The sequence below is a fragment of the Drosophila novamexicana genome, unplaced genomic scaffold (assembly GCF_003285875.2).
Source record: "Drosophila novamexicana strain 15010-1031.04,08,12 unplaced genomic scaffold, DnovRS2.1 tig00000512-arrow-arrow-pilon, whole genome shotgun sequence".
NCBI classification, from domain to species: Eukaryota; Metazoa; Arthropoda; class Insecta; order Diptera; family Drosophilidae; genus Drosophila; species Drosophila novamexicana.
The window spans coordinates 937,479-963,573 of record NW_020824809.1 but is presented as its reverse complement, the minus strand read 5'-3'; the positions used below and the strand labels follow the sequence as shown (position 1 = coordinate 963,573).

Genomic DNA, 26,095 nt, shown 5'->3' with positions numbered 1-26,095 from the left:
CTCCGGCTCCACGGGCAGTCGCCTACCGACAGGCGGCAGCCGCCAGCCAACGACCTACACACCCAATGGATAATGGATATTGACAAAGGCAGCGGACGGCCGCCCGCAGTCTGAGGCTGCCAGTTGCCAGTTGCCAGTTGCCAATTGGCAGTCGGCAGGAAGCAGGACACTCGCCAAATGTTGCACACAACGTTTTACAAACTTCGGTAAGCGGCGGTCATGTGCGAGACATGGATCAGGGGCCCAGGACGCAGTGCGCTTTTGTTGTAGGCGCCGTTAAAATTCAATGAATTGAAATTGTAAAACGCGTCGATACGCGATGCAACACAGCGCGCTGGGCCTGCAGAGCCTGCTGTGCCTCCTCCAGAGTGTTGACTGGCGTGCAGTTCTGGGCTGTGTGATCACGTATGTCTGTATGCCTGTGTGTGCGCGTGTGTGCGCGGTTGACTGTGTGTGTGTTTGTGTGTCTGGCAACACCGGTAATTACCGCCACGTGACATTGGAAATTACCAGCAAACACACCCTTTAAAGCTGCAGGCCGAATCGCAACATAAATATTGAAACGCCCCGCATCAGCAGCAGGCATATTGAGTGTCAAAAGCCATTGCTCTAAAAGATCTACGGTCCTGGGCCCAAATGACTCCACGAGCAAGTCGACTACAGTTTATGTAAGTCACAATGCACAGCAAAGACAGCGAGAATGAGAATCTATATGAGGAGGCCTGACTTGGCAATGGGGTTTTCAGCACAGTGGAGCCAAAAAACCAAGCCCAGATGGTGACATTTCAAATGAAGTAATTCATTTTATTTTCCTTTTACCTTAGAATGAACCAATGATGAAAAACTCATATGTAACTTTGCTTCACATTGCTTTCAAGAACATTCTATAGATAAATAACATAGACATAAATAAATGAATAATAGAGACGTCACCAGACATAAAGGCTGAAATGAGCCAGTTTATTTTTTGTGTCTAGAAAAACTGTTTTTTAAAATTAACATAATCTAATTTTCCAGCGTTGTTGTCGAAGCATTCGAGAAACTCAGTACATGGCCATCTCGTGTTTGCGTCGGCCACGCCCACTGTTGCAGCCTACCCAGCCAGCCCTTAGCCGGGTGGACACATCAGTCGAGCTCGTAAATAAATCAATGAGCAGTTTTGCAATGCACGCTGCGCCTTCGAGTCACTGACAGGGACACCGTTTTTTCCATGCTCATCCTGACCAGCGCATAAATTTGTGCAACTTGCCTTGGAGACGGACTCGGCTTGGAGGGTGTCAGTGCCAGTCCCCGACCCCTGACCCAGTCAATCTGTTGGGCTGAGCTGCGTTCTTGGACTCGGCCTGCTGCTCATCACAGCTGACGTATGTTTAGCTTGAGTGGATTTTATTGTGACAGCGTCAGGATTTAGTATGGACAACAACTGGAACTAGCAGCCAGTAATGAGGCCTCAGCGCCACACCCCAATCCCGGTCTGGGTCCATGGCGTAGCATGGCTTAGTGTCTGGGCACAGCCTTTGTCTGTTTTATGCACTGTTCTGTAATTAATTTGAGCAATTTTTGCGATTTTGCTTAATTTATTGACTGCACTCAAACATTGCGCATACGACGCGTATCCCAAGGGCCTCGCAAAGGGACTGCCGCATGGCTCTGGCTGCGGGGCCGCAAAATCAATGCTAAAATATGCAAATTTTTATTTGCGCGACAATTTCAATTTAACGACAATGACGGCGACGTTGACGACAACAGCGCACAATTTTCTATTAACATTGGGTTACTTTTTTCCCCCCATTTGCTTTGTTTTGGGTAGCGAATTACCCTCAGCAGTGCCGTTAACACCACTGTGCAGCCACTCCCCCGTACCCACGCCCAACACGATGCCCCCAAGCCCCACGGTGAGCGCAGTGCTGTATAACGAATCAGGCAAAGGGGGAGGCAAGGAGCGAATGGTTTTCCGAAAATGGGAAATCTGTAAGCAAAGTTTAGCCGCATTTAAAGGCCACGGATACGCATTGAGCCATTCGGGGGATCATAATGCGTGCGCCCACGTTATGGCGCCTAAATGTGTCGTTTTTGGTTGAATGGTGGGCGCACAAGGCTGAGGGAGGGTGGGGAGGGGCTGAAGCTAAGCAGTAGCCACAGAGCCTTGACATGGCAAGCCAATTGAGACACGAGCTTGATCTGCAAATCCACGAATAGTAAAAGCAAATTCAAAAGGAAACTTTTATATCCTATGAAAAACTCTTATTAAGACTCTACAATGCGCTCTGTTCAGTTGTTGGGAAATCAATTTGGAATCTGCTTCGATTGGAAGTAAACTTTCAAGTTGCCAAGAGTGTGGTTCGTGTTTAAGCGCAGAATTGTCGGATTAATTGCAATAACTAAACACAACATAAATGATTATCATAGGCACTCATAGTCGAAGGACTGAGTTATTGAGCAGCTTTTTAAAATTTACGTCCAATCCGAAATGCGCATTACGAAGGGGCCGAGTCAGCTTAAGCTGCTTGGCTCCACTTCTATCCGCGTCCCCATTCTATGAGGCCATGGAGCAGTGGAACACTGAAACTTCGGCGCCAAGATTTATAGCAGCTGCTGCTGGCGCGGCAGCCAGAAGCGAAACCCATACGAAAATAACTTTAGCGGAAAAGTGCCGACAAAATACAAGAAAATGCTTAACCAACAAGGCGGTCAGAGTGGCATAGTCACAAACACACACACACACACACACTCGCAAGAGATCCCACTTACAGTTGTTTGGGATCCTGGAGCACTGGAGCCCTAGAACCGAAAATGCCAAACGCTTCGTTGCGCAGTGCCAAAAACTTCATGAATTTAATTACCGAATTTTTTCGCTGTAATTACAAAATTCTTTTGGCCAAAAGTGGAATTTTCATTTCGTTTTCATTAAAATATTTTTGCTAGTAAGTGTTTACAAATATGCCAGACGCCACGCCCACGCCCGCGCCATCGCCCCATATCCCACCAGCTACTCTCCCCCCACACTCTCCCCCACACACTTATACTCTCATATATGAGCCCTGTAAATCTAACCAACTTGGCAACTTGGCACCTTGGCCGGCCGATCCGCTTCTGTTTACGAGCTGCTGATGCAATTACTCAGTTATTGGCCCACAAAGCCGCAAATCATCAACGACGTTGACTTGGCCTAGTAGGCCCATGTTTTGTGCAGCGTCTTATTGCATGTGCATTATTAACTCGACCACGATAAGCTCATAATGAGGCCGGATAATTTGGTACCCTCAAGTGTGTGGTCTTGTGTGTATCTGCATCTGCAGCTGCATCTGTAGCTGTTTGTCTTTGCAAAGCAAACTAAAATACATGGTGCTTATAACGACACATTTATTTATTCACTTCAACTTTGACTTCATTGCAATTAAGTTGATCCAAAGTTTGTATGCACGTACAACAATTGTGTATGTCTGTCCGTCAGTCATCAGAAAATGCCTCTAGCTTTTTAATGTAAACAAAATACTTAAAAGCAACATATAAATTTTGATAAATTTAGATTTTGGAATAACTCGAAAATAAGAATATCTCGATACGCTTAATATGTGTGTCAGTTCTTGTATAGTATTAATATTTCACTCTTGAATATCTTCCCCTATGTCATACAATTTTTTTTTGGATGAAATAACCATTTTATTAAAAATCTGTTACGTCTTGAGTCTTCTGGAGCTGTTGCTGTTGTCCGGCAGGCCAACTGCTAGGTTGTTGCTGTGCAGGTGGAGCATATACAGGTATCTGCTGCTACTTTTGGCTACCTCGTCACTGACTCGTGGGACCTTGAGAACACTGTGGAAGAAAGCGTTATCATGGTAAATATGTGCATTGGGAACAATGGGAAGTGCCTAAATTTCAAATATCTGAATCAATCTCAGGTTGCTTCGGCTGGGAGAGCGTTTCTGGTTTATCAATTGGAGCCAATTGGAATGGGTGCAGTGACACCCATTCGCCGACTAGCGGTTATATTTTGTACTTATTCATGTACACAAGAATATTTTTCATTTAGCCACGTGCCCAACCAGACCAATATTAGCAAATACATATATTAAAATTGAGCATCACCACCTATCGGACAAGTTCAGTACCTGCTTATTGGTACAAGCTTTGGAAATACTGAATCGCGCCACCTATCGGCTATATTTAGTACTTACTGACTTGTACTCAATGTTGAAATATTTTGATAGCCTCACCTATCGGAGGTATAATGTACTAGGTTTTGTAAGCACAGCTTAACGATATTAGATTGGTTTGCTTTTTTGAGTCTATTTTGTAATAGCTTAGCACCTTTTCGTAACCTTATGAGCCAGATAATATTTAATTTCGAATTAATCAACTTTTTGTTTTCACTAACAACCCTGCCTACGGTCCATTATTCAATTCATCAACCAACGATTTCACTTCTATTAAAAAATATCGATAAATAATATTCAAAAATATAAAAAGAGATTTATCGATAAATAAAAATCCATGTTTTAGCTAGCTTGTGACATAATTTCTAAACAAAAGTGATTGCTTTTAAACCAAGCTGCCATGAGGTTGCGCTGGCAGATAGTCAGTGGCTGTCTACGACAAAATTGGCGCAACCAAAGCAATGCAGCTGCATCCACAGCTGCTGCTGCAGGCTCAGCTACCCCTGCCACACAAACTTCAACCAACAGCTACTCGCACAGCAGCACACGTGAAACTTTCATTGAACGCATAGAACGGGGACCCGGCCTGAAGGACTTTTTCACTGTGAAACCTAAGCGGAGGCTGAGAGAAGCGGACGAATCGCATGCTGAGGACAGTAATATACCATACCTAAATTCAATAGACTATAATGGCCATGGTCGGCGGGTGCACTTCGAGGTGTATGGCTGTCAGATGAACACAAACGATACGGAAGTAGTGTGGAGCATTCTGCAGAAACATGGTTACCAGCGTTGCGAAGATGCTGCAAATGCTGATGTCGTAATGCTTGTGACCTGCGCGGTGCGCGATGGGGCCGAACAAAAGATTTGGAACCGTTTGCGACACTTGCGAGCGTTGAAGGAGCGGCGTGGAACCAAACGTCAGCCGTTGCAATTGACAATCCTTGGCTGCATGGCGGAAAGATTGAAAGAGCGACTACTCGAGCAGGAGCAATGCGTGGATGTCATTGCCGGTCCTGATAGCTACAAGGATCTACCAAGACTGTTAGCCGTAGCTCGCCACTATGGCAACTCGGCTATCAATGTATTGCTCTCACTGGACGAGACCTATGCGGATGTCATGCCCGTGCGCTTGAGCTCGGATTCGCCCACTGCCTTCGTCTCGATTATGCGCGGCTGTGACAATATGTGTTCCTACTGCATTGTGCCCTTTACACGTGGTCGCGAACGTTCCCGTCCACTAAAATCAATCGTGCGTGAAGTGCTGACGCTGCAGGAGCAGGGTGTCAAGGAGGTAACCCTTTTGGGTCAAAATGTCAATTCGTATAGAGACAAAAGCTCCGAGCAATCGGACAACGCCATTGTCAATTTGGCCACAGGTTTTAGTACGGTTTACAAGCCGAAAACAGGCGGATTACCATTTTCAGTGTTGCTGCAAAGTGTGGCCGAGGCTGTGCCGGAAATGCGCATACGTTTTACATCGCCGCATCCAAAGGACTTCTCCGACGAAGTACTGCGCGTCATTCGCGACTATCCCAATGTCTGCAAGCAGCTGCATCTGCCCGCACAGTCGGGCAACACAGCGGTTCTCTCCAGAATGCGCCGTGGATACACACGTGAAGCTTACTTGGAGCTGGTGTCACACATTCGTCAAATGCTACCTGATGTAGGTCTCTCCAGTGACTTTATTTGCGGCTTTTGCGGTGAAACGGACTCTGAGTTTGAAGACACCATATCGCTCATCGAAAGGGTGCGCTATAACGTGGCCTTTCTGTTTGCCTACAGCATGCGCGAGAAAACCACAGCCCACAGACGCTATGTGGACGATGTCCCAGCTGTGGTGAAAACCGCTCGGCTGCAGCGCATGGTGCAGGCATTCCGAGAAGGTGCCACGCAGTTGCATAAACGTTTCGAGGGGCAAGAGCAACTTATACTAATCGAGGGCAAAAGTAAGCGGTCCGAAAACTTCTGGTTTGGCCGCAATGATGCCAATATAAAAGTCATTGTGCCCGCCGCCTCCCTGCCTACAGCCAAAGCTAATGTGAGCGCAAAGGACATTGACGTGGGCGATTTTGTGGTCGCACGGATCGTAGATTCCAATTCACAAGTCCTGAAAGGCATACCGCTGCATATCAGCAGCATTGGCAGTTACTACCATAGCAAACAAATTTAAATTAAGCGGACAATAAAAATGGTTAGCCAGCTTTAATAACACTTATTTACTGTACATCACGTTTCCATTGGTAGATCGCTACTGCTGCTCTCTTTTGTCACCGCGGCTTGCTCCGCACTACTGCCATGATATTTGGCTATATTTCTACGATAGAACTCAAAGATTTCAGCACTGGCCGCGCGGCAAATGCATTCAATATCATTGAACTGAGCAATCTTGAAGGCGCCTTTTGTTTGCACCAACAGAAGGTTCCCATCCACAGAGTCGAAGGCAAATGTAAAGCTAGCTTGCTGATGCAGGGTCTCGTTTTGGTCTGGGTCCAGCACAAATTCACCCTGTTCATTGATTATGCAGTGTACTGCCGCAAAGCTGTACTTTAAGGGCAGGCCGCCAATGAGCATGGCTAAACAGGCTGCATTCAAGGCGCACGCATCTATCTACAAAACAACTATTTTAGTCGGCAAGCTTAACAATACAATTTGTATAACTCACGCTTCCACGATCCTCTAGCTCCTGTACCTGGACCGACATTTTTGCACGCGGATATGCTTCACTCAGCAGGGCCAGTTCCAAAACATCTCGTATGGCCGCCTCGCGTATGCGCTCCTTTACCTGTGGCAGCCCGGCTTTTGGACGATAGTTGCACTCCAAGTAACTGCCTTCAATGCTTAGGTTTTGTGTCTTCACCTCAATGGGGCCCAGCACAGCGGCTATGACTACTGTGGCGCCTATAGAATAAAGTAACTATCTCAGCCGGCATTCTAACATACGAAATACGGAAAGCAATACAAACCTTGGCTATACATGACAGAACCATCACAACGGGAGAGCGCGTTAAATTTGCAATGCATCTCGCGTAATTTATCTTTCGAAGCTTCTTCAGTATCTGTTTTACTCATTTTAATATTTAATCAAACCGAAAAACAACGTGCGAGAATGAGAATTAACAAAAAGCGAATTAGGGATGAGCGATATAAGCCCAACAGTTACACGATGCATGTATTATGGGACCTAAAAAATAAATATCGAATCAACAGGTTGTACACAAGATGAGCACGCAAGCCATTTTAATAAAATATTTGTCATTTTGTAAATCACAAGTTATTTGAAACATTTATTTATTTGAGGAAAGCCTTTCTGGTGGTAAGCATTTGCTTTACCAACTTACCTCAGCATGCAATACAATGTTTATATTGCACTGATTTTTTTGTGAGCTGCGTACCACCGCCATCTCAAGTATTTAGTATTTTGTACCATCCGTGACTTGTAACGGATACAAATACAATACAATACAAATACCAGTGGTAAAATCTCAAAAACTTGTTCATTCCACAAAGTAAACGCCCGCAGTTCAGGTTAAATCGCTCTCCATAAAAAAGCATAGCAATGTCTGGTAAGCCCCACTTGCAGTATTAAGCTTGTCCAGGGTCTTATATAATTACTTATAAAGGCGCAAACTAATTTACAGGTGAAAATCCATTTGCGCAATTCGAGAAATCCTTCATTAAGGATGGGACGGTCTACAAGTACTTTGATCTGGCTTCCATAGATAGCAAATATGGTAAGTTTTATGTAAATCACGATTACCTGGCTGCGTGGTGACATTGTCGATACGCCGATATCGTAAAGGGGCAGATATAGATACATCAACACCTGTTCAATGCAAAGAGCAACGACTTGAAGTTTGACCCCAACTTCCCAGCAGCGACCGCTTTAATTTGCAAGTCCAAACAGTGTCAGTGGATAGGTGAGACTTACTTAACGACATGGGGCGGCATTAGTCCAGTCTCAGCTTTCTAAAACTCGCCTAGCGCTTAGCTGAAAGCGAAAGTTATCAATGTGATTTGCTTTATTGATGGAGGTGAGGGGTCGGCGAGGCTCGTTCGGGCATGCCAGGCACACGACGCCACCGGCGTGCTTTGATAAGGTCGGACTATATTATATTGTACGTGAATATAGCTCTTGTATTATGTAGACAGTTATCAGCATGAGCAAGACAAATTCACACTGCTGATATCGGACGAAATCGTGGCCTGATGCTTCAGACATGCGAGTGGAAAACATAATTTTGTGTATGCTTGTGTGTATTTTCTATACATCCATAGAGTAACGGAATGTTTTAATGTTAGGCGCGTGTTTCTGGGTGCCTAAGGTGAGAACTTTCCAAGTACTATTTGTTACCCAATCACAAAGGGCAAGTGCTTGAATCGAAAACAAGTGCCCCTAATAAACGCCGCTGTTTGCTGATAAGTATCTGTCTTGTTTGATTTTGAAGGTGACTAACCGTACGTAAAAATCCATTCGCTTACAGATCAGCTGCCCTACTCGATTCGTGTACTTTTGGAGTCTGCGGTTCGCAACTGCGACAACTTTCATGTACTCGAGAAGGATGTACAGAGCATTTTGAGCTGGACGCCAGCCCTGAAGCAGGGCACCAATGATGTGGAGGTCTCATTCAAGCCAGCGCGAGTTATTCTGCAGGTGCGTTGCATGTCGTGATCAACAGGTATATTATTGGTTTTTGTACTTTGAATGGAAATAGGACTTCACGGGCGTCCCTGCCGTTGTGGATTTTGCGGCCATGCGTGATGCTGTCTTAGATATGGGTGGTGATCCCGAGAAAATAAATCCCATCTGCCCTGCCGACTTGGTCATTGATCACTCCGTACAGGTTGACTTTGCCCGCGTCCCAGATGCCTTGGCAAAGAACCAGAATCTAGAGTTTGAACGAAACAAGGAACGTTTCACGTTTCTAAAGGTGAAATTTGCGTTGCACGAACTTTAACATTATGTGCTAGATTTATAATCTCCATTGACTTTCAGTGGGGTGCCCGTGCCTTCAATAACATGCTGATTGTGCCACCTGGCTCGGGTATTGTACATCAAGTTAACTTGGAGTACCTGGCCCGTGTGGTTTTTGAAGGTGAATCTGGCGATGGCAGCAAGATACTCTATCCCGACAGCGTTGTCGGCACCGATTCACATACTACTATGATCAACGGCTTGGGTGTGCTGGGCTGGGGTGTGGGCGGTATTGAGGCTGAGGCTGTGATGTTGGGCCAATCCATTTCGATGCTGTTGCCCGAAGTCATCGGCTATAAGCTGGTTGGTAAACTAAGTCCTCTAGCGACTTCCACGGATTTGGTGCTGACCATTACAAAGCATTTGCGACAATTGGGCGTCGTCGGAAAATTTGTTGAGTTCTATGGACCTGGTGTAGCAGAGCTAAGTATTGCGGACCGTGCCACAATCAGTAACATGTGTCCTGAGTACGGAGCTACCGTGGGCTATTTCCCCATCGACGAGAACACGCTCGGTTACATGAGGCAAACAAGTGCGTAGAAGACAGTCAGATGTTACGTTTTTGACTCATTGAATTATTTATATACTTACAGATCGATCTGAGAAGAAAATTGACACTATTCGTGAGTATCTCAAGGCCACGCAACAATTGCGCAACTATGCCGAGGAAGCTCAAGATCCAAAGTTTACTCAGGTTAGCTGATTGCACACCTTAATAAAATTTTTATTCACGTATAAACTTACTTCCAGACCATCACCCTGGATCTTTCAACAGTAGTTACCTCTGTATCAGGACCGAAACGTCCGCACGATCGTGTTTCTGTTTCAAATATGCCCGAAGACTTTAAGTCATGCTTGTCCAGCCCTGTAAGTTGAACAAATTTCACTCTTATGAGATAAACAAAGCCCAGTGATGCTTGGACATCTGACAAAACTGAACTTGGTGTATCCCATAAATTGAAATCCAAATCACATTTAAAAAATTCTTAAACTGCTCCCCGAACCAACTGTTAGGCTGCTTACAAAAGAGCTATCTAAAAGAAACAGCAACTGTGATATGTGATAGCTTCTAATGTAAAATCACGGCTACTATTTCCTTAGATAACTCGATATAAATTGAAATCGCTGTAACGTAGACTTTTTGTATCACTTGTACTTTTTTCTCACAGCGAATTGCACTGATGTGTTAGCTTTATGATTGCGAGTCCCTCATAAGCGGGCACACCAATGCAGTTAATTGTGAAATGCCGTACCAAGTGCATTGGCAAGACACCACCACGTAACACTCAGAACTGAAACCTGGCTCTTGGCCAGCTTGCTCTTATAAGCACCGTTGCGTTCAATGGCCGCTGCCAACGCATCAAGTTTCCAACGCCAGCAGCACTGGCTGATCGGTTTTGGTTATTACCAAAAATTGCTGAGAATGCGCTTTGCTTTCTGGCACGCTCGATATTTTTATGCCGAATTTCTAAAATTGTGAAGTGCTATTGTTTTTAGTGCAATTCGTTGGACTTTAACGTTTTCTGAACCCGGGCCTGGCCTGGCCTGACTGCACTGATGGGGCCTCACGCGGCCGCTTCCGCAAACAAACTGACCTACAAATAGTTCGGGCACAGCAGGGTCATTGAACTACCAGTTTGTCTTTCCGCATAAATTTAATCAGCGTTTTCTATTGTTGCCAAATTTTAGGTCGGCTTCAAGGGATTTGCTATTGCACCAGAAGCCCTTTCGGCCAGCGTCGACTTTCAGTGGGACGATGGAAAAACCTACAAACTCCAGCATGGATCCGTTGTCATTGCTGCAATAACGTCCTGTACAAACACCTCAAATCCTTCTGTGATGTTGGGTGCGGGTCTACTGGCCAAGAAAGCAGTCGAGAAAGGGCTTAGCATTTTGCCCTACATCAAGACGTCACTGTCGCCTGGATCTGGTGTAGTGACCTACTATTTGAAAGAGTCTGGTGTTATTCCTTATTTGGAAAAGCTTGGCTTTGATATTGTGGGCTATGGTTGCATGACGTGCATTGGAAACTCAGGTCCTCTGGAGGAGAACGTGGTGAACACCATTGAGAAGAATGGCTTAGTTTGTGCCGGCGTCTTATCAGGCAACCGTAACTTTGAGGGTCGCATTCATCCCAACACGCGCGCCAATTACCTGGCTAGCCCCTTGTTAGTGATTGCGTATGCCATAGCCGGGCGCGTGGATATTGACTTTGAGAAGGAGCCGTTGGGCGTGGATGGTAATGGAAAGAACGTTTTCCTTTGCGATATTTGGCCAACGCGCACCGAAATACAAGAAGTAGAGAACAAGCACGTTATTCCAGCTATGTTCCAGGAGGTCTATAGTAAGTAAACGTAAAATACCGGGAATTATATATACTGACTGTTATCTGCTAATAGGTAAGATCGAAGTGGGCTCAGAGGACTGGCAAACTCTACAGGTGTCTGATGGCAAGTTGTACCCGTGGAGCGCCGAATCCACATATATAAAGCGTCCGCCCTTCTTTGAGGGCATGACGCGCGAGCTGCCTAAGCTAAAGAGCATTGAAAAGGCGCGCTGTTTGCTCTTTTTGGGTGACTCTGTGACCACTGATCATATCTCGCCCGCTGGCTCCATTGCCAGAAATTCACCTGCGGCTCGCTTCCTCTCCGAACGCAATTTAACTCCCCGTGAGTTTAATTCGTATGGCTCGCGTCGTGGTAATGACGCCATAATGGCACGGGGCACCTTTGCCAATATCCGTATAGTAAACAAACTGGTCCCAAAGACCGGTCCGCGCACACTGCATATACCCTCCCAGGAGGAACTAGACATTTTTGATGCAGCAGAACGCTACCGTGAGGAAGGTACACCATTGGTGCTGGTCGTTGGCAAGGATTACGGCAGTGGCAGCTCTCGTGATTGGGCCGCTAAAGGTCCATTCTTATTGGGTGTAAAGGCAGTCATTGCGGAATCATACGAGCGCATACATCGTTCTAACCTGGTCGGCATGGGCATTATTCCCCTGCAATTCCTACCTGGCCAGACTGCTGAGACTCTGAAGTTAAGCGGTCGGGAGGTCTACAACATTGCTCTGCCCGAAAACGGCATAAAGCCTGGGCAAAAGATTCAAGTTGAGGTATGTATTTTTCTAAATGAAGGACTGGTAACATTAATTAACAATTAAATTCGTATGCTCTTTTAGGCCGATGGCACAGTGTTTGAGACTACGCTGAGATTTGATACCGAGGTGGACATCACCTATTACCAGAATGGCGGCATCCTCAACTACATGATTCGCAAGATGCTTTCCTAAACCTTCCCTCTTTTATTTGCTTATTCCACTTGCATTTTTAATACTGTACATTGTAGTCTCCTATTTTTTAATATGTGCTGGTGCTTACCCTGATCAATGGTCGAACCAATAAAAATTAAGCCAAAATTTCGTGCAACTTATTTCCTAATAAGTGCGCACTTCACAGTGTATACAAAGTAATATATTTTGTTCGTTTCCATAGGTACATTTACTGTGTCGCGCCACTGAATTATTTAAAAAATATACCTGTATATCTTCAAATGTATTCAACCTTGAGACCGTAAACCTTATCACAATAGCATCGTCTATAGCTACTGCGACTGAATATTACAATAAATTGATTGCATTGCTGATAGTCCACATATCGTGCATAGTTTTCTAATCAGCATATTAGTCAATTATTAGTCAACGCATTATATAGAGGCTATTCTGTGCCCTCCATTACATTATGGGTATACATTATATATATACGTAAGTTCTATAATGGAATTGATAATTGTTGGTGTAGGTACCGAAATGAAATTTAGTTGGAGCTCTTAAAAAATCTCCGTTCCATGTGCAAATGTTTACAATGTTTTCAGGGAGCGGTTAATATTCCGAAAGACGACATGCGACTAAAACCGATGACATTTATAAGATTGGCCAAATAACAAAGAATAAATTAATCTTTGCGTAAATTGCTTTGGTCGCATAAGGCTCAGCTACTTAAAGATCTTGTCTATTGTAGTCTTTTTTACAGTATGACATGACATGACCTGTACATTTAGGGACCTTTAACACTTTCTTAATTATAAAGTTGGTCGTTCACAATGAAAGTTCATCGATTTTCATTTTACCACACTATGCGAAAAATACATAACTAGAATATGGAGCAAACAAGATTTTCAATGTTTCTTATCTCTATATTTCGAAACCTCAAAAACTATGAAATTTACGTTTTTGGTTAATATAGTGAGATGAAAAGCTTCTGTATGTAAGGATCGCAGTGACCGAACACACATCAAATTTATGTTTCACAGTTCTAAAAGTGTATAAATTCTTGGTTTGTACTTTATTACAATGCATGCTAAAACTACATTTTTTTCGAACACACATACATCCAATAAGTGCCTAAATAGGGCGCCCTGTGTGATAAAAAGGACACAGCTAGGTAAGTACTAGAATTAGAATGTCCAGTTTGGCTTTATAAAAGTATTATTGTAACATTATTATCAACATCATCATCAATTACATACTTAAATTAATAATGTACAAGTCTGTTATTATATATACGCGTGCTAAATTTTCTGCTTTTAAGCTGCTTTCCATTGCCTCTGGTAGTATAATGTAAAAATCACTATAACAAAAAATGTACACTTTAAGCTATAACACTTTAAGTATTTTTAAGTTAAATTGTATTAGTTATGTACGTAAACATTGCAGAGCGTAACAATTTTGTTTTTCTATTTGTAAGATACATTTAAACGCCCTAACAAAAATTATCATTGTTATTAATTTAGCTAATTAACCTGTGCCTTTTACTATTCTCGTCAGTTATTTACAAAAGTGGAGCACATGATGCGCTCCAGCTGGCTCAGCAACAAATCTCTGGTGGTTCCTCAGTACGTTGCGTAAATGCAAATGCGATTTTATTTGGTTTTCTTTAGAGTTGTGCGTTCCGTTACCAGCGTATTTGATGCTTGTATTGCTCGTCTATGGCAATCCGTTTGATGGTCTCATAGCCTAGTATAATGCTGAACGAGAAGGCTGCCGACTGCACCAGGCGTGCGGATAAGCCTTTAAAGAAGCAGTTGAGTTTCTCTTCATGCCACAATTCGCGGAAAGCAACACCCATTGAGTCTAGACGATGCACCTGCAAGCCAATACAATTTTCATAAGTGATAGGAGACAGTTTTGAAGCCGGCTCAAAGACTTACCTGAAGGCGTGCCCGTACTATGTCCAATGGATTAGTTAGTATTGTCGTTGTAAAGCCACCTAAACTGCCGGCCACACATTGGATAAAAAGATGAGAGACCCAGTTGGGACATATACGATACAGTTCGTCTTCGGTGACATATTGAATAAATAAATGTGTGAAGCGTAAATCATTAATGTGTATTAGCAATACAACTTACCCTGATATAGATGGTAAAACGCCCACCACATAGCAGAGTTGGGGACATAGGCCATTAGGCTGGCAGTGTATCCTCTGTAAAAGCCGCGAAATCCATCACGGCGCATTATCTCACGCCCTATGTCCATAGATATATGCAAGCGGCTGCGACCAGGCCATGATTTAATACCCAAAGGATTTATATCAGCTTTCGCGCCGGCATGAGCCGACATTCCGAGTACCATGGCGTGCTGTGATATAACGTCAAAAGGAACTATGATAGTCTGGCCAACGAGCGACGCACAGCCACCACCAATTAAAGCTTTGACACGGTGACCAGCACCCAAATCGCTGAGTATGTGTCGTACACCCTCGTAGGTGCTGATGTAAAACACGCCCGATACGATCTGCACTGAAGATATCCAGAAGCCACGATATAGACCAGGAACGCCCTCAGAGCGGTAGATTTTCATGGCACAATCAATCATGCCCTTATATATATCGCTCTTATGCTGCACCTGCAGCTGAGTCTTGATCACAGTCAGTGGAAACAAGCAACATCGCACCGAGAATGAGCTCAACATGGAAAGTGGAAAGAACTTGGTCTTGTTCATCATGTCCCACTCTATTGTGCGTATGTAGGAGCCCTCCTTCCCACTGAAACTGCTCGTGCCAGCAGCTCTGGTATCGGCCTCCATATTCACGCCGGTGCTGTCCGACATTGTGTTAGCTGTATCTGGAACAGCTGTCGGAGACCGTGCGCTTGCCAAGCTGCGCTTGTTGCATACGTCGCCAGTATACAAGTGTAGCAGAAGAAACACGCTCGTAAATCGAAATCAGCTAAACCGTTTGAATCTTTGTTTACAGCATCATTGTCTGTGGCAGTTTCCGACCAACCTGGCATGCATTGAGTATGTTATATGTTCTTATGTGCAATGAAGATGTTGGACGATCTGAAATGGGAAAAATGCCTTGGTATTGAAATATATGTATTTACATTGACGCAATTGGAGATGGCACGAAATTCATTGTGTTCCCAAGGTTAACGCTCGGATTCATAAGTATTATTATGCACTCATTGTTGTATTGTGACTTTTTGATCTTTGTTTTCGATATTGTTATTGTTCACTTGGCGGTAAGGGCTTAAGGATCACCTAGAGCCATATGTTTATAGAAGTGTTTGTAATTATATAATGCGTACAGACACAACCAACACCACCGCCTGACCGTTGACCGCGTCATCACCTCTGTTATCAATTGGGCGCTACACAATGCGTAATCAGCATATTTTTAATATGATTTTTTCTCAATAGAGATATCGCTTACTTCCGCAATAGTCCAGCGTATGAACTCTACTTAGGTATATTAATATTTGTTGTTTATTCAGACACCTACACTCACATCCACCCTGTTCAATTACTATTGTTGATGCTGATTTTGTATCGACCAATCGATATTTAAAACAGAAAAAATATTTAAATCATTCTTTTTCACTTATATGTAATTGTATGTCGTTTTTAGAGGTGGAAGCAAATCATTTAATTTAATTACCGACATTTACCATAAGTTTTCAGAGACCTTTCATAAATTCACTTTAATATGTAATTAAGCATAATCGATACTTTTTTCATTCAATATATCGATACTCCAAAATGCGCTAGGTATTTATCGCCGTGGAACTTAAAAAGACTGGCAACTCTCTTCCTTACCGCTTGGATGAAAGCACTGGTACTTGTGCGGAATATTTGAAATTCAAAATGAAACCATATTAGGTTTCTAATTTAAAAGATTTTTTTTCAATAATTATAAATATTAATATCATATGCACTAAGCAATTTTATTTTAAGAGGTTTATTTATTGATTAAATATCATGGAACGTAAAAGAGGCCGTTTGGGCTTTTCCTATTATTTTCTTATATTTTTGCTATCTTTTACATGTAACTACAATATTTTTCCAATTCATGGAAATAAGTAACCCTGATTGGCTGTTGCAAACATAAGTAACACGCCAATTACATTCTTGGTGGGCGTTTTGAGTCTGCGCAATGTGACGCAGCATCCTAACAGCCTATCAACCCTTGAACCCCAACACATAAATCATAGAGAACGTTGGACACATTCTTAGAATTTGTGCAGAGCTAACAGTTGCCACGGCTACTTCATAACCGTTGCACGGTATTGACGGAATGCGCCGATCACTGGCTGTGACTAGTGAATGCCATGAAGTGATTAATAATTCAAAATTATTGATGCACGGAAACAAGGTGAAATCCCATTACTGAAATTTTGCATGAGAAAAACAATCAAGTTCAAGAGTGCATCCGCCAGTGTGTGTAAAGTTCAATCAAGTGCGAGATCTAGCGACCAAAACACATGGATACAGTCAAATTGGTAAGATCAACACAAAAAACAACTGTTAGTCCCGCAGGAAAATTGAAAAGTGAATGATATCTTGACCTTAAGTACTTAAAGCTTTAATTCGTTCAGACCTTGTTCAAACATTAACTCGTATAATAAACTTAAATCCTGGCGGATCACAGATCTCAGCCGTAGCTAAGCGTGTAGCCCATATTTTCCATAAGCGTCTCTTTGATGGCCGGCTGAAGGGCTCTCTGCATGTAAGTGGTAAGCAAACCTCGCACGCCCATCGAAAAGAGTTTCTCCAGCTCATTGGACATGGCATCACCTACAAACTCTTCATGATTGCCGTTGGCGCCACCACTTCCGCCAGAGAAAATATCAGCAAAAGCACGGGCATCCGGTTCGACAAGCTGCTGCAGCTGCTCATCCTCAAAATGCAGTACGTCTTCATTGAAATGTATTTCATCCGAGAAATCGGTGGGTAACGTATGGCGACGACGCCGTCGGCGCCGTTTACCCAACTGTCGCCGTCGGTAAAAGTTGTCGCCATTCACATCAAAGAACTCGGTTGAATCACCAAATCCCTCGTTGCTGCCAAAAGTCAGGCTCTGATCTCTCTGAGTAGTATGCTCCAGCCGAATATCGTAGTTTGGCTTTTGATACTTGCCAGAGGTGCCTAAGATTACGTGTGGCTCACCCAATTCTACTTGTGGTGCCGTACCCTCGCCGTAGCCGAACCGTCGTTTCGAATTTTGGCGGAGTCTGATGCCACTTGGTCCTTGGCAGCCGTGCGCAAACACGGAAATAAAGCCAGGCTCTGCAAAGTGCGAATCTGTGCGCACAGAGGCGGTACCCAACCTTCGAGACTGCTCATAAGAGGGCGAGGCTGATGCTGGGCCCAACGGCACCGTTCGAAACTCAATTCCTGCGTGCCTCATGCGCAATATCATGTTGCAACGGCCACCTGTAGGCTGGAGGATTACCTTGCCACTGAGAGTTAAGTCCGGAAAAATAAGACGCGTGTCCAACGTGGAATTCTCAGTGCTGAACTTGCACTTGTCAATCTCCACCCAGCGTGATGAGGACTTTGCCGGCGGTACCCTAACCTTAAGATCCTCAACCTCCACCCGCGATATGGCTAATTTGTGCGGTTGCCGGTGCTGGTAATGTTGCTGTTGCTGCTGTTGTTTTTGTTGATGTGAAGACAGTAACTCCTCAAATTCCAGAGCACTGCCGCTTAATCCACTGGCGGACTGATAGGGACGTCCATTGCGTCGTATGTGCTTGGCATAGTAGCCACGCCCGTAATTTGGGCTGCCGCCTACATTATAGAAATCATCCTCAGGTTCAGTATGCTGTCCATAAAAACTATGATACAGCTGATATGGAGTCTGAAACGGTTGTTCCCACATGGAACGGGAACGCCCTCGCGAGGATTCCTTGGTTTGAGCACTGCGACGGCGCATGTGCTCAAGTGCGTTTTCCAGACGATTCGAACAACGGTGTGGCGTCTGGTAGGGCTGGCTTACAACAGCTGAAAGCAGATAATTCAGTCAGTCAGTCAATGTGAAACGCCATACGATAAATTTGTACGTGGACTCACCTTGTAGTAGTACGGCGCTTAGTAGCACAAAGCGCATCAAATTATTCGGTCTACTCATGAAGTCTGATCCTGATCCTGGCATGGTTTAAGACTGACGCTGCTCATTGAAGTGTTCGACGTATATGTCAAGTAGACTCGGATGAAGCACCACCAGTCTGGTCCACTGCTCAACCGAAAATGTGCTCCCAGTTTCGGCGGCAACGCATGCGAGACCGAGAAACTCGCTCGGTCGCGCTTCCATACACATAGCCGCAGCAGCACCCACAAGAAGTTCACGACAACAACGCTGAGAGACGCCGAAGACGTGTCACTGCCTCATCATGTGCAGTGAAAGTGTTTTCCACGACAAGCGCCAGGTACAGCAACGCACACGAGCGTGGAAAAAACAGCTCGCACAAAGGCAAAAAGAAAAGCATTGTCTTCTGTCGCAGCTGCGGCAAAGTAGATCAAAGTAACTTACAAACTTAAAGCAAACACGACATCAACGCTAGCCTCGACGCCGCGTTTCGTAATTTAAGTTGCGGGCGCGCATGCGTCTTAATATTAGCCACCCGCACCCACATTGTTTGCTAAAGTTCAAAGTTGATCAGCCAGCTAGTCAGTTAGTTTTGCTCAACTGGTTTGTAAGTTAATTGAATGAGCTATTACCTCCAATGTGGTAATCTGGCAATTTTATGGCATTATCAGTATGTACTTGCAAAGCTTTTTCCGTTTTGGCATCTTCCAAAACAAAACTGTCAAACAAAAAACGATTAGTTCCGATAACTTTTGTGTCTGCACTAACCGCGTGCCAAGTGGCAACGCTTCGCCGGCTGCGTTTGACGGTTACGCTAAATTATGTCGGTAATTTGATTTTACAAATTGTTTGCTTGCACTTATTAAATTCAGCACAGACAGAGTCTTTCCTGGCTGCAGCCATATTTTGCAATACATAAATTGGTAACCACAGCTAATGGCGAAGTGTTTCCTATTTTTGTATGCTTAGTTATTGCAAAATATAATGCCACATTTCAAGTTTAATGTACTAAATTAACATAACCTTTAGCGCTAGTTTCTGTGTAAATAGCCAGAGAAAGCTGCACATTGCACGTTCTATGCCTTCTAGCTGAGAAACTTGCCGCTTTCTGCGTTTCCGCATGAAGTTAAAGTTGTTGCAGCTTGTTTGTACACATGTATGTATGTGTGTATGTCTGTTACACACACACATGAAATTAGGGGTATCTTTAGTACAAATGATTCTCAAATGCGCCGAAGCGCAACGCCTGGTGTGTGCTAGTTTCTGGGCGTCAAGTGCCAATACGCTTCGATAGTGGGCGGAAGATGCAGTTTGCAATAGACACAAAAATTGACAGCTAAAACAAACATTAAATTGCTTGCCCCAAAAGCCAAGACGGATGGCGGATCAACGGTAAATTTGCCTGCATCATTAGATCTTACTGACCAGCTAGAAAGTGAAATGCTTGCCAGCCATAATGAGCGGAGAGAGCGACAGGTGTCACCGCCCTTAAACTCGGCTGACCTCAAGTCTACGCAGCTCATTAAATGTAAAAGTGTCAATAAAACGCAGGTTTCTATTGTCTTTGTCATATGTAGTGCTATGTTTATGATATGCTTCTGTTCACACTCACTCCCAGTCTCAATCCCACTCCCAGTCTCAGTCTCAGTCCCAGTCCCACTCCCAGTCCCAGTCCCAATCCCTGTCGAGGTCCAGTTGAAACGAATTTTACTCTTTTAGTGAATTTCGCTTTGACGTGGACAATGCCTCATTACTTAATGACACAGACATAAGCACAACAAAAGACAATTGACACCCGTACACCACACACGATGCAAGGCCGGAGCTAGAAGCTGTTAAGCTAATTGCCACAACTTCTTCACACTTGAGTATGTCAATGTGACGAACACTTTGCTTCTATTCTATTTGTACCGGGATCTGTAACTGTAGCCGTGACCGTAACTCTAACCGTAACCTGCTTTGCTCGACCAGCGCCGCGGGTAGTAACGCTGTCACCACAGCAGGTGGCTTTAAAGTTGTGGGCTAGGTCACTTAAAGCCCGACCGGCAACCCCAGAACCAATTCCAGATTGGCAATTCATTTGCCAAAATTGAAGGAGACCCAAAACAAACTCATAATTTCCTGCTGCGCCTTGATTCATTTCCTTATTCAACAGGCCGACTACAGCGAGGCCAAGACTCATCTTGAGCAGCTACAGCAGACACTGACGCACTTGGATCACCATCACCCCCATTCGCACTCGCATCCACATCACCACGGGCTGTATCACCCGGCGCCAAACACATCGACTATAACCACAGATTCGGTGGTTTCCTGTGTCACCTCAACACTGCCGGTTATCGGCAAGGCCACATCTTCTGCATCTTCCTCTAGCTGCGCGAATTTGGAAACGGAGCGCAAGAAATGCCAAAATCACAGTCACGGCGAAATGGAAGTGAGCCACACGCTAATGGAAGCCATCTGTACTCTCCCCCTGCCCACGCATGGCCAAAGGTCGCCACCCTGTTGTCTGTCCATGTCCGGAAATTCTACGCCACCTGCAGGAGCTCTTATGAACGGCTTGGCCACCAACGTCAGCGGAGGAACTACTTCTCTATGCAATGGTGACTTAACAATGGATCGTGCCTAATGTAAGATAGCATTAACCATTTCTCTAAGCAGATCTTGTTCGAGAAACGTCCTGGTATGCGCATCATCACCATCACCATCACCACCATCAATTGGCGGATGAGCTAGTTATGTACACGACGCCAGCGCCGACGGCGGCAGCAGCAGCCGCCATTGGCAAATTTGGGCTGGACACTTCCACGGAGGGTTACTTGAACGCAAGGTACAATGGTAAGCGTCCACGACCGTCTGGATGCAGCTCCACGTCCAGTGCATCAACGTCTTCTTGTTTGCCTTTGCTATTTACACGCTTTGTTTATTAACTCCCATTATGAGTTTTCTCGTAGAACAAATCAAAATGGGGATGTGGCATGAGCTTCGCTTTGCTTGCGATTGCTTCAGCCTGAAGGCTTTTATTTTATTTTTTGTTTGTTTTATATTGCTTAACTTTTTACTCTGCACGCGTCTTTTATTAAGAAAATATTGCGGGGCAATTTAACCTAAAGCGATTTTGAATACTTGAGCTTCATATAAGACTTACAGAATATCGAAACGATTTTGAACTCCAATGCATATAACTTAATTCGCATTTACGTGAGGAGAAAAGAATTAAATTCCTTTAAAACCAGTCGAATTATCTACATTTTAAGTTAATTGAATATAAAATGATAATTAATAGATTTGACACTTGTTACTATACCGATTATATATTAGAACGGAAAATTCAAAAACAGACAAAAGTTTTGAGTTCTTTTAAGACCTTAACAACTTATTTGGCTGGTCTGAAAATATATATGTGATTATTCAGATTAGTATTCTTACAGCTTGTTAAATTGTTAAATACATGTTATATATATTTGATTATTTAGATTAATGTACATACAGCTTGATAAATTCTAATTATCTCTGTATTTCTTTTAATAATTTACTTTACTTTAAACGATTTGTTATCGTCATCTTTAGTTATTTGATTTTCATATTTTATAATGTGCGTTTGCTCCACTATTCGATAGCTCAAGTATTAGTGCGAATGTCTTCTTAGGAGCAGTTACCATGTGCATATGACAAGCTCGATTTGCGGGCTCAAAGATATCCCGGCGCGAGCTGTAATGCGAAATATTATCTAACAAAAGTTGCAAAGCTACCTAACTTTTACTGCTGAAAATCACATTAAAAATGTTTCCTTTTCTTGTGCCCACCTGTCCAATGCCGCTCTGGATCTGCAGTGAATGTCAAAGGCGTGCGCCATGAAAGAACATCAACTTTCTTCGACATACCCGCTGTGACACACCCCCACCCGCACCCGCATACCCACCCACATCCTTACTGCTACAGGTACGTTGAAAGCGGAGGTGGAAGTGGCAGCCACAACTACAGCCGCTGACAAGACAAGCCAGTAGATTGTAACCAAAAGGCGACTTTAAGTCAATCAACTTTTTTTTATTTTCAATATATTTATTTTTCCTAATGCTGCCGCCAGGTTTCCACCATCGCCACCCGCGGGCATTTTGAAGAAGAGCGACGAAGGTAAGCAAATGAGTATCAGAAAAGAAATTATTAAAGCCATGCGTTCATCATTTATTTAAATTATGCTCAGCTACGTGCAGCTGCAGATAGCTTATGGCATAAAAGCGAGTTACGTAGAAGCTGGAGCTATCAGTTCTGGTGCCAATAACTCAATTTGTTTTTCCACAAGATGCCTTGCATGGGAACTTGGGTTTTCCTTTACTTTTGCATTTTGGAATAAAATGTAAGAAATCGCGCACATAATTTACAATAACATCATCCGCGGTGTTAGTAACCGCTAATCCAATTGGTGGCATGGGCATGGAATTCAATTTGAAAGCAACACAGTAGCGCGATGCTCTTAGTTGGCCCCCGGCAGCGGATGGAATGGGGGTTGCAGTCAAACAAGCAACTCAATCACCAGCCGCTGAGTGGATTCAGTTGAGCATGCCTACTAAGGGTGTGGGTCGCACCACTGGGAAATACTTACTGTGCAGTACGCTTTGGCAGCCAACAGGTTTTCAACGCCCGTTCGCTGCTCGTTTGCTGTTATCGGCAATGATGTTTTTACTTGTCGAACACTTTCTCATGGATTATGCAGAGGTATCTCGTGAATATTTAATGCGACCAGCGTCGAGTCGCGTTGCCTGCTGATGTGATTTTGAGCGAGTGCCAAGGAGAGACCAGGACCAGGCGACCATCTAATGAAGAGGGCACTATGAGTGGGGGAAAAACGCTGAAGGACGGGCGGGGTTTGCTCTGTTGTTTGCCCTTAAATTGCAGCATATTGAGCATTTACAAGGGTTTGGAGTGGGTTGCTTAAATAATTAATTCGTGCTAAATACCTTGGCCATTTAGTGAAACAACAAAACAGCCTGACCAATCCGTGTTTCTACCCTTCATTCCTATTATACACTTAATATTCAAAAAACAAACTTGACTTTCAGTTGAAAAAACAACATTCTATGGGAAGAGCTTTCAAGCAAGCTATTTAATTAAAAAAATTATTTTTTATTTTTATATTTATTTCAAGGTCTTTTAACCCAGTAATTAAAAAAAGTCGACGTGTTCACAATGTTGGCACGATCCCCAAAGGACCTCAACAATATTCTTCATTCCAAATTTGCTCTAGCTTTAAAATATTGGAAGTTATATACTTCCACGATTTGAGGCTCAGAGTTTGGGCGTGGCCTAAAATATATAAAACATCTCCGACCCCATAAAGTATATATATTCTTGATCAGCATCAACAGCCGAGTCGATATAGCCATGTCCGTCTGTCGGTCTGTCTGTTTCTATACGAACAATCCCTCAGTTTTGAAGCTATCTTAATGAAACTTTGCAGAAGTCCCTTTTAATGTTGCACGCAGCACATATGTGAAAACCAGCTGGATCGGACCACTATATCATATAGCTGCCAAAGGCACGATCGGTCGAAAATTAAGTTGTTGTATGTAAAAACATTTTGTTTTTCAAGATATCTTGACCAAACTTGGCATTTATTAGTTTTACTATACTCCTTATATATAGGCAAATTCCTATAATGATCGGACCACTATATCATATAGCTGCCGTTGAAACGATCGGTCGAAAATTAAGTTGTATGAAAAAACATTTTGTTTTTCAAGAAATCTTGACCAAGCTCGGCATTTATTAGTTTAACTATGCTCCTTGTATATACAAAATCCTATCAACATCGAACCACTATAGCATATAGCTACCATAAGAGCGATCGGTCGAAAACCAGGTTTTTGATTAAAAACCTTTTCGGTTATCAAGATATCGTGACCAAATTCGGCATTTACTATTTTCCCGGTACTTCTTAGATACGGGCAAAGCACCCTGAGCATTATGAAAAGGTTGGGTCTGCAAGGGTATTTGATCTTCGGTGTGCCGAAGATAGCCCTTCTTTCTCGTTAGTCTCTGACCTTACATTACATAACTGGTCAAAAATATGAAACACCCTTGGAAAGAGTGTAAATATACGATGTAATTAGTACCCACTCTGAATGTGTTGTTTAAACATGCCTAAAAGCGGCTTTTATTTGGCTCTTTGGCTCTGCCTACCTTTTTCAGAAACGGCAGCTGCTGCCGCCGCCGCTGCCGCGGCTGCTGTGTATTGCAATGATGTATCAGTTGGTCAGCACTTTCATCAGCACAACACCAAGATTGAGCATGCCGACTCCACCACAACAGCCGCCGCCGCACAGCAACATCAACAGCAACAACAACAACAACAGCAGCAGCAGCAGCAGCATCATGATTCACTGCATTCTCATACCCAACATCAGCAGGCGCAGAATACGCATCAGCAGGCACATACTCACCTGACTCCGGTGCACCCAGCCTCCGCCTTTAAATTTAGTCATACGGCCGTAATATCCAGCTCGGCTGTCTATGCCGCGGGCCCACACTATACCCACCAACAGCAGCCGAATCCCCAGACACATGGCGGGTCTATTGCCACTGTCTATCGTGATATTTCACCCAGCACAGCGACAGGCAGCGAAACAGATCTTAAATACGACAGTGGGCCTTACAATGCCACTATATCTTCCACCTATCCACCACCATTGCGTCCTAGTGTGGTTGATTCCACAACTTCCAGTGATGCGGAGCTGCGCCTTGATCAGTTTTACGCTAGCAATGCAATATCCACCAGCAGCAACGTGCAGACCATCAGCCAGCGTCGTGGTTCGCTCCAGTTATGGCAGTTTTTGGTGGCCCTACTTGACGAACCGGCAACTAGGTAAGTGGAGAAGAAGTTGCCTTTGAAAATGCTTACGTTTCGTATTGTGTGCAATGCACCCAGTTCTAGCTGTATCGCCTGGACAGGTCGTGGCATGGAATTCAAACTAATCGAACCGGAGGAGGTGGCTCGCCGTTGGGGCATACAGAAGAACAGACCAGCTATGAACTATGACAAGCTGTCGCGTAGCCTTCGCTACTACTATGAGAAGGGAATCATGCAAAAAGTAAATGGTGAACGCTATGTCTATCGCTTCGTGTGTGATCCCGATGCGCTCTTTAACATGGCATATGGGCACCTCACAAGCAAGCAAGCAGACCAGCAGCATCAGTTGACCTTGTCGTTGGCGAAGTCATCGCCGGAGTCGCAGTCGCAACTTCGCGTGCAAAAATCGACAACCGCAGATTACTATGACAGTGGCTTGCATAAGTACCAGTAGGCGGAGTGTGGGAACACCACTGTATGGGTGTAACAACCATGTCTCATGTATATTGTGTAATTTAATTTTGTATGGATGTGTGTGGACACACTGCTTTGCTGTGCGACTGCGTTTCGTTAAGGAAAAATACCAAATTTGTAACGGCCCAGCTAGAGAAACTTTTGGCAAGCAGTGCTCGATAGCGTCAATCGGTCGACCACCATAAGATATCGATGTCTATCGAACAACGATCACAACGTCACAATCGCTTGCCGGTCGGATTTCTATTTAAATGATAACATATAGACTGTAGA

General features: G+C 44.0%; 6 protein-coding genes across 7 annotated transcripts; 3 read left to right on the top strand and 3 right to left on the bottom strand.

The window, feature by feature from the left end:
• Positions 1 to 4,509: 4,509 nt before the first annotated feature.
• LOC115761956 (CDK5RAP1-like protein) lies at positions 4,510 to 6,363 on the top strand. Its single transcript, XM_030703994.1, has one exon. The coding sequence runs from the start codon at positions 4,558 to 4,560 to the stop codon at positions 6,328 to 6,330; it is 1,773 nt and encodes a 590-aa protein (XP_030559854.1). The 5' UTR covers positions 4,510 to 4,557; the 3' UTR covers positions 6,331 to 6,363.
• On the bottom strand, positions 6,332 to 7,277 carry LOC115761957 (exosome complex component RRP46). The gene is made up of 3 exons (XM_030703995.1): positions 7,124 to 7,277; positions 6,823 to 7,058; positions 6,332 to 6,767 (listed from the first exon to the last, which is right to left on the bottom strand). The coding sequence occupies exons 1-3, from the start codon at positions 7,227 to 7,229 to the stop codon at positions 6,387 to 6,389; spliced, it is 723 nt and encodes a 240-aa protein (XP_030559855.1). The 5' UTR covers positions 7,230 to 7,277; the 3' UTR covers positions 6,332 to 6,386.
• Positions 7,278 to 7,628: 351 nt separating this feature from the next.
• On the top strand, positions 7,629 to 12,597 carry LOC115761883 (cytoplasmic aconitate hydratase). The gene is made up of 10 exons (XM_030703885.1): positions 7,629 to 7,723; positions 7,799 to 7,891; positions 8,642 to 8,811; positions 8,873 to 9,088; positions 9,154 to 9,664; positions 9,726 to 9,826; positions 9,883 to 9,999; positions 10,822 to 11,476; positions 11,532 to 12,250; positions 12,317 to 12,597. Exons 1-10 carry the CDS (start codon positions 7,717 to 7,719, stop codon positions 12,425 to 12,427), a joined length of 2,700 nt encoding a protein of 899 aa, XP_030559745.1. The 5' UTR covers positions 7,629 to 7,716; the 3' UTR covers positions 12,428 to 12,597.
• A 972-nt stretch (positions 12,598 to 13,569) lies between these two features.
• On the bottom strand, positions 13,570 to 15,933 carry LOC115761960 (solute carrier family 25 member 44). Of its 2 annotated transcripts, none has more exons than XM_030704000.1 (4): positions 15,916 to 15,933; positions 14,543 to 15,473; positions 14,344 to 14,471; positions 13,570 to 14,279 (listed from the first exon to the last, which is right to left on the bottom strand). In XM_030704000.1, exons 2-4 carry the CDS (start codon positions 15,240 to 15,242, stop codon positions 14,088 to 14,090), a joined length of 1,020 nt encoding a protein of 339 aa, XP_030559860.1. In that variant the 5' UTR covers positions 15,243 to 15,473; positions 15,916 to 15,933; the 3' UTR covers positions 13,570 to 14,087. The 2 variants fall into 2 exon arrangements, with proteins under 2 accessions (XP_030559860.1, XP_030559859.1); XM_030703999.1 differs by having other exon boundaries at positions 15,847 to 15,928.
• Positions 15,934 to 16,894: 961 nt separating this feature from the next.
• On the top strand, positions 16,895 to 25,802 carry LOC115762019 (ETV5-related protein Ets96B). Its single transcript, XM_030704086.1, has 7 exons — positions 16,895 to 16,912; positions 20,657 to 21,104; positions 21,163 to 21,339; positions 22,335 to 22,443; positions 22,589 to 22,635; positions 24,691 to 25,363; positions 25,427 to 25,802. The coding sequence occupies exons 1-7, from the start codon at positions 16,895 to 16,897 to the stop codon at positions 25,800 to 25,802; spliced, it is 1,848 nt and encodes a 615-aa protein (XP_030559946.1).
• LOC115761920 lies at positions 17,021 to 19,036 on the bottom strand. The gene is made up of 2 exons (XM_030703938.1): positions 18,486 to 19,036; positions 17,021 to 18,416 (listed from the first exon to the last, which is right to left on the bottom strand). The coding sequence occupies exons 1-2, from the start codon at positions 18,565 to 18,567 to the stop codon at positions 17,065 to 17,067; spliced, it is 1,434 nt and encodes a 477-aa protein (XP_030559798.1). The 5' UTR covers positions 18,568 to 19,036; the 3' UTR covers positions 17,021 to 17,064.
• Positions 25,803 to 26,095: the final 293 nt, after the last annotated feature.

Coding starts and splice junctions, on each gene's coding strand:
- LOC115761920 (XM_030703938.1), bottom strand. CDS start 18,567: ATGCCAGGATCAGGATCAGACTTCATGAGTAGACCGAATAATTTGATG. Junction 18,417..18,485: donor AAGCGCCGTACTACTACAAG/GTGAGTCCACGT, acceptor ATCTGCTTTCAG/CTGTTGTAAGCCAGCCCTAC.
- LOC115761883 (XM_030703885.1), top strand. Junction 10,000..10,821: donor AGTCATGCTTGTCCAGCCCT/GTAAGTTGAACA, acceptor GCCAAATTTTAG/GTCGGCTTCAAGGGATTTGC. Junction 11,477..11,531: donor TATGTTCCAGGAGGTCTATA/GTAAGTAAACGT, acceptor ATCTGCTAATAG/GTAAGATCGAAGTGGGCTCA.
- LOC115761957 (XM_030703995.1), bottom strand. CDS start 7,229: ATGAGTAAAACAGATACTGAAGAAGCTTCGAAAGATAAATTACGCGAG. Junction 7,059..7,123: donor TTCTGTCATGTATAGCCAAG/GTTTGTATTGCT, acceptor TTTATTCTATAG/GCGCCACAGTAGTCATAGCC. Junction 6,768..6,822: donor AGCTAGAGGATCGTGGAAGC/GTGAGTTATACA, acceptor GTTGTTTTGTAG/ATAGATGCGTGCGCCTTGAA.
- LOC115761956 (XM_030703994.1), top strand. CDS start 4,558: ATGAGGTTGCGCTGGCAGATAGTCAGTGGCTGTCTACGACAAAATTGG.
- LOC115762019 (XM_030704086.1), top strand. Junction 22,444..22,588: donor CCACATCCTTACTGCTACAG/GTACGTTGAAAG, acceptor TGCTGCCGCCAG/GTTTCCACCATCGCCACCCG. Junction 25,364..25,426: donor CTTGACGAACCGGCAACTAG/GTAAGTGGAGAA, acceptor CAATGCACCCAG/TTCTAGCTGTATCGCCTGGA.
- LOC115761960 (XM_030704000.1), bottom strand. CDS start 15,242: ATGTCGGACAGCACCGGCGTGAATATGGAGGCCGATACCAGAGCTGCT. Junction 14,472..14,542: donor GTTTTACCATCTATATCAGG/GTAAGTTGTATT, acceptor ATGTCACCGAAG/ACGAACTGTATCGTATATGT. Junction 14,280..14,343: donor TAGTACGGGCACGCCTTCAG/GTAAGTCTTTGA, acceptor ATTGGCTTGCAG/GTGCATCGTCTAGACTCAAT.